General features: G+C 37.3%; 1 protein-coding gene across 1 annotated transcript; it reads right to left on the minus strand.

The window, feature by feature from the left end:
• Window positions 1-1,000: 1,000 nt before the first annotated feature.
• On the minus strand, window positions 1,001-6,878 carry LOC104236394 (hydrolase pyvD-like; the record flags this gene model as incomplete). Its single annotated transcript, XM_070147964.1, has 4 exons — window positions 1,001-1,233; window positions 1,454-1,554; window positions 1,612-1,714; window positions 6,798-6,878. Coding segments are annotated over 4 exons (417 nt in total), but the record flags the coding sequence as incomplete, so codon positions are not given.
• Window positions 6,879-7,449: the final 571 nt, after the last annotated feature.

Raw genomic sequence — 7,449 nt, forward strand, 5'->3', positions numbered from 1 at the left:
GTGATTTTCTATTTTGCACAATAGAAAAAGAAAGAATTTTATTTTTTTTTCAACTTTTTCATCTTTGCTCGTTTCTTTTATTTTTCTAGCTAGAGTATAATGTACGAAGTATTTCGTGTTCATGCAGGATCTGCGAAGGGTCACACTCCAACGGAGTATAATGTAAGGCAACCTACAATAACATAAATATCAGCGGGTAATTCTACGGCTGGAACCTCATGTAATCTATAGAAACAACTTTACCTTGCCAGAAGGTCCCCTAAACTCAAGAAGGATAGTTTCAAAGAATTTCAATTTTGAGTAATGATGATCAGTGTTTTGACTGTAGTCTCACTTAATTAATGAGATTGGTTGAATAAAGGAGACTTAACATGTAAATTGCTGGTTTGTCTAATAAATGCCTTGAAATCAATGAGTCATGTCAAAGGTGAACGAAATCAAAGTTTAGGTTGACTAGTACAAGTTTAAAAGATATCATTAGATAACTCCAATAAGTAAAACTGTGTAAAGTTGCATAACAGAAGATCTTCTGCTTAAGTCATTTTGATATGCTCATTTCTTCAAGTTGTCAGTGTCCATGTAGATGTCCTGAATAAAGATTCCTCAGGCTTAAATTTTCAATGTTGCATTCCAATTAGTAAAAGCACTTTTCAACTAATTTAAAGAGGCATGCTTTTTTCAAAAGCTTTTAAAAGATATCGATTATGTGAATTTTGATTTTCTAATCTTGCAAAACAAAATATAATATGATGAGATAGAATGCAATTGAAACAGAAACAAGAAAACGGGTACCTATTCTTAACAGGAAAAGCGAGTCTATTTATTCTGCATTAATAAATCTTCATTTCTCCTATATATTTAATGTCCGCCGTTTGACTCTTTCTCTAAGGGATGTTGTGGGACAAGCGCATAATGTTAGATCACATAAAAGCGGGTTTGAGAGAAACATGCATCATAAGTTAAAACCTAAAAAACATGATCCTTATTTCATTGCATTGCATATCAGCAAATGCAGTGTACTTTACATATTCTCAATTTACTTGAGGAACTATTGCAATCTCCTTTCCTGAAAATGATGTTTCAATTCTAGTTCTTTCTTGTTCACTTGATAAACCAGTTTAACATATCTGAGTGAGACTCTTCTGCAGCTTTGACAGCCAATTCATCCTCAACATTGTATCGAACTGTCCATCCATGTTGAACTCCAGGAAATATCTTCACAAAGCTCTCAATCTGCACAGGGGTAACAGTTTTACATAAAAAAGAAAAGTTAGTTTCCCTTTAGAAAATACAGATGATTTCAATATATATATACTTCATCCTTTTTTGATATTGAACTATATCAATGGGACAATGCTAATGACAAATTATCCAATTCTACCATTCTTTATTGTAATGTAGTTAATTTATTGCCATTTAACAAACCTAAATGCTTTAAGAGATACCACATTACCTCGGATTTTGCAGATAAAGCATCGCCTAGCTGCTTCGCTTGGTCAGGCGGAAATATATGGTCATGCTCAGCTGCTAATATTGCAGTTGGAACTTTTGCCTCTGGAAAATACAACATTATTTATCAGCTCTAAAAGTCATGGAAGATGAGTAATTTACCATTTATCTCATCAACTGTAATAGGACCAGGATGCAAGATAAGTGCAGCCCCAATACTACTCTCATATTTTGCCAATTTAGAGACAACCATTCCTGAATCTCTCTTTCTATTAAGGATAAGGAAAAGCTAAAGAGTTGTAAATGTTGAAGTTTGGCAAAATGCCAAAGTCCCATATTGGTTGGGAGTTAAGTTTGGGGGAGATTTTTCCCCTATAAAAGAAGGCCTAATGTTTAGGATTGAAACACACCTCTCATTTGCCTTCTCATCTGTTTAAGGCATTTGTATCTTCTCTCTTTAGTATTATTTCACTTGTATTTTTGGAGTGAAATAAAATATTGGTTGTGTCCGAGGAGTAGGCAAAATTAGCCGAACCTCGTAAATTCTGGTGTTCCCTTTATTGTTGCTTTATTGTCTTATTTATTATTTGGTGGCTGTCATAATTTTTGGTATAGTAGTTGTGACTTATTCACACTATATACATTTGGCTTCCGCAACAATTGGTATCAGAGCCAAGGTACTGTCTAAGTATGCTCTGTGGTTGCAGCATAGTCTGATCTTCCACATCAGAAAAGATTTATCTTGGTAACTGAGTCAAGGTTCTGTCTGAGTATGCTCTGTGGTTGCAGCTTAGTCTGATCTTCTACATCAGAAAGGAATAATCTTGATTTGTGTCGTCAGCTATTAAATAATATTTGTGTCAAATATGGGAGACAATAAACAAGAAGAATCTACATCAAGTGTCAACAATACGTCATCATTGGCATCTTCGCTTATGACAAGAATTGTGTCAAATGCGAAATTTGCGGTAGAAATTTTTGACGGGTCCGGACATTTTGGGATGTGGCAAGGCGAGGTTCTAGATGTCCTTTTTCAACAAGGGCTAGATCTGGCCATTGAAGAAAAGAAACCAGATGTTATTGGAGAAGAAGATTGGAAGATTCTCAACCGTGTTGCTTGCGGTACCATTCGATCCTACCTTGCTAGAGAGCAGAAATATCCATACACAAAGGAAACTTCTGCAAGTAAATTATGGAAAGCACTAGAGGATAAATTTTTGAAGAAAAACAGTCAAAATAAATTGTACATGAAGAAGAGACTGTTTCACTTCACCTATGTTCCTGGTACCACGATGAATGAACATATCACCAGTTTCAATAAGTTGGTCACAGATTTGCAAAATATGGATACAACTTATGATGATGGTGACTTGGCCTTAATGTTGTTGGCGTCACTTCCTGATGAGTACGAGCACCTTGAAACTACTCTACTCCATGGAAATGACGAAATTTCTCTCAGAGAAGTTTGTTCGGCTTTGTACAGCTATGAACAAAGAAAGCGAGAAAAACAGAAGGGCGGAGAAGGAGAAGCACTATTTGTGAGGGGTCGTCCTCAAAATCAAACGAGGACAAAGAAGGGAAGATCCAAGTCAAGATCCAGACCCAGCAAAGATGAATGTGCCTTTTGTCGAGAAAAAGGGCACTGGAAGAAAGACTGTCCGAAGTTGAAGAATAAGGCCAAACATAACAATGGAAAGGCCATTATGGATTCAAATGTAGCTGATTGTGATGATTCAGACTTCTCATTAGTTACAACAGAGTCATCAACATCATCAGACATATGGTTGATGGACTCGGCTTGTAGCTATCATATGTGTCCCAACAGGGACTGGTTCGTGGAATTTCAAGAAGGAGAATATGGAGTCGTCCACACAGCGGATAACAGCCCTCTTACCTCATATGGCATTGGTTCAATACGATTAAGGAACCATGATGGAATGATCAGAACATTGATAGATGTTCGATATGTACCGGATTTGAAGAAGAATCTCATCTCTGTGGGAGCCCTAGAATCAAAAGGGTTCAAAATCATTGCAGAAAATGGAGTGATGAGAGTATGCTCCGGTGCACTAGTGGTAATGAAGGCTAATCGGAAGAATAATAATATGTACCGCTATCGTGGCAGTACAGTTATTGGGACAGTGACAGTGACATCCAGTGACGACAAAGAGGCAGAAGCAACCAAGCTATGGCACATGCGCTTGGGACATGCTGGAGGAAAATCCTTGAAAACTCTATCAGATCAAGGATTGTTAAAAGGAGTAAAGGCTTGCAACTTGGAGTTTTGTGAGCATTGTGTCAAAGGGAAACAGACAAGGGTTAAATTTGGTACAGCGATCCATAATACTAAAGGCATTTTGGATTATGTACACTCTGATGTTTGGGGTCCTTCCAAAACACCTTCATTGGGTGGGAAGCACTATTTTGTAACCTTTGTTGATGATTTTTCTCGAAGAGTGTGGGTGTATACAATGAAAAACAAAGATGAAGTGCTGGGAATTTTTCTCAAATGGAAGACGATGGTGGAGAATCAAACAGGCAGGAGGATCAAGTGTATTCGCACAGACAATGGAGGTGAATACAAAAATGATCATTTCAATAAGGTCTGTGAAAATGATGGCATCGTCCGACACTTCACTGTTAGACATACACCACAACAGAATGGAGTGGCAGAACGTATGAACCGGACCTTGCTGGAGAAGGTACGGTGTATGTTGTCCAATGCTGGCTTGGGCAAAGAATTTTGGGCTGAGGCAATTACATATGCATGCCACCTCATTAATCGTCTACCATCTGCTGCTATTGATGGCAAGACACCATTTGAAAAATGGTATGGAAAACCTGCTGTAGATTATAACTCTTTGCACGTGTTTGGCTCAACTGCATATTATCATGTGACGGAGTCAAAATTGGATCCAAGGGCAAAGAAGGCTATTTTTATGGGAATTACTTCTGGAGTCAAAGGATATCGCTTATGGTGTCCTATGACAAAGAAAGTAATATTCAGCAGGGATGTTACCTTTGATGAATCTATGGTAAATAAGGTAACAGAAGATACCAAACAAAATAAAGGTGCTTCTAAGCAGGTGGAGTTTGAGGGAAAATTTATTTTTCCTACACAAGAAGCAGAGGAGGAAACAAATGAAGATTACCCTCTGGAAGGAGAGCCAGTAGAGGAGATTCCAACTCAGGAACCTCAACAACAACTTGAATCAATAGCAACCAGCAGGCCAAAAAGAACAATAACGAAACCTGTTCGTCTCATAGAAACGGTTGTTTGTGCAACCTCAATTGTAGCTGATGATGTTCCTACCACTTATAAAGACGCAGTCCAAAGTTCAGAAGAAGATAAGTGGAGGATTGCCATGAATGATGAAATACAGTCCCTTCATCAGAATCATACATGGAGATTGGCCAATCTCCCGAAGGGAAAGAAAGCAATTGGGTGCAAATGGGTATTTGCAAAGAAGGAAGGATTTCCTAACCAAGTAGATGTTCGCTACAAAGCAAGATTGGTGGCCAAAGGATATGCTCAAAAGGAGGGAATTGATTACAATGAAGTATTTTCTCCAGTTGTAAAACATTCCTCCATTAGAATTATGTTGGCTTTGGTAGCACAATTGGATTTGGAACTAGTTCAGATGGATGTAAAAACTGCGTTTTTACATGGAAACTTGGAGGAGGAAATCTACATGACTCAGCCAGAAGGATTCAAAGTTGCTGGAAAAGAAAATATGGTGTGCAAACTTGAAAAATCGTTGTACGGATTGAAACAATCTTCTAGACAATGGTACAAGCGATTTGACGAGTTTATGTTGCGGCAAGGGTACAAGAGAAGCAAATACGATCATTGTGTGTATTTGCACAAGCTTAAAGATGGTTCTTTTGTATATCTTCTCCTATATGTTGATGATATGTTGATAGCTTCCAAGAATTTGGAAGAAATTGATAAGTTGAAGATTCAACTGAAGAAGGAGTTCGAGATGAAGGATTTGGGTGAGGCAAAGAAAATTCTTGGCATGGAGATAATTAGAGATAGACGTTCAAAGAAACTCTGTTTATCTCAAAAGGAATATTTGAAGAGAGTACTTCAACGTTTTGGCATAGATGACAAGACTAAGCCAGTTAGTACTCCACTTGCTTCCCATTTTAAGCTAAGTACTACTATGTCGCCAATGGATGAAGCTGAACGAAAGTATATGTCAAAGGTACCATACGCAAATGCTGTTGGTAGCTTGATGTATGCAATGGTTTGCACAAGGCCTGACATTTCACAAGCTGTTGGAGTTATTAGCAGATATATGCACAATCCAGGGAAGGAGCATTGACAAGCTGTGAAGTGGATTCTACGGTATATTCATAATACTGTAGATGTCGGGTTAGTTTTTGAGCAGGAATACAATCAGTCTGTAGTTGGATATTGTGACTCAGATTTTGCGGGTGATCTGGACAAACGAAGATCAACTACTGGTTATGTGTTTACTTTTGCAAAAGCACCAGTTAGTTGGAAGTCTACTTTGCAGTCAACAGTTGCTTTGTCTACAACAGAGGCAGAGTACATGGCTATTACAGAGGCTTGTAAAGGAGGCAATTTGGCTTCAAGGATTGCTAAAGGAGCTTGGTGTTGAACAAAAAGGTATCACAATTTTTTGTGATAGTCAAAGTGCTATTCAATTAGCGAAGAACCAAGTTTATCATGCAAGGACGAAGCATATTGATGTTCGGTATCATTTCGTACGAGAAATCATAGAAGAAGGAGGAGTCACAGTGAAGAAAATTCATACTACGGAGAATCCTGCTGATATGCTAACTAAGGTGGTGACTGCGATCAAGTTTCAACATTGTTTGGATTTGATCAACATTGTTGAACACTGAAGATTGAAGATGAAGACACAACCAAAATTTGTTATTGAGAGAGAATTGAAAATGTGAAATTTTGCCAAGGTGGAGATTTGTTGAAGTTTGGCAAAATGCCAAAGTCCCACATTGGTTGGGAGTTAAGTTTGGGGGAGATTTTTCCCCTATAAAAGAAGGCCTAATGTTTAGGATTGAAACACACCTCTCATTTGCCTTCTCATCTGTTTAAGGCATTTGTATCTTCTCTCTTTAGTATTATTTCACTTGTATTTTTGGAGTGAAATAAAATATTGGTTGTGTCCGAGGAGTAGGCAAAATTAGCCGAACCTCGTAAATTCTGGTGTTCCCTTTATTGTTGCTTTATTGTCTTATTTATTATTTGGTGGCTGTCATAATTTTTGGTATAGTAGTTGTGACTTATTCACACTATATACATTTGGCTTCCGCAACAGTAAAAACAGGAAATGTACTATAGTTCGGAATAGAAAGACATATTTGTCTGCTGCACCTACGGCAGAAACACCTTTACTTTTCAAAGATTCAACCACTGCTTTAGCATCTTCACATCCTTTAATTTGTCCCAAATGATGTCAGAAACAAATTCAATATCTAATACTCTTAAAACGAGTTACACAAAAGCTATTTATCTCCAAGACACATTACTATTACAGATTCATCAATATCAGCATTTCTGCCAAGTTAAGTAAATAGTTTCAAGTGTTGCAGCAATTGGCATATTTATTCGGGAATTCCCTCATGTTCTTTGAAATTAAGTTCACATAGAATGAGACTAACCGCGCCATGATCTTTTAACCATGTCTGTACGTTATGTTGAGGTTCACCATAGAAGAAATCAGGAACAACCACCAAGTACCCTGCAGCTGCAACTTTATCTGCTAGCTTCCTAAATTATCCAACAAGCAGCAGAATATTGAGGTATTATCATTAGGATTACTACTACTTTGATAGAGAATAAAGTGTTAAAGAATACTACACTTGTCCCTGATCGATTGTGCAAACATTTCCAAAAGAGTTTTAACTTCTACGCATTGACATTATAAATATAAATTATACGATCAAGTTACTTAAAAGACAATTATCTATAAATAAAATAAATTTATTTAATAATATTAATTAGTAACC

This window comes from Nicotiana sylvestris, chromosome 1 (genome assembly GCF_000393655.2).
Source record: "Nicotiana sylvestris chromosome 1, ASM39365v2, whole genome shotgun sequence".
NCBI lineage: Eukaryota > Viridiplantae > Streptophyta > Magnoliopsida > Solanales > Solanaceae > Nicotiana > Nicotiana sylvestris.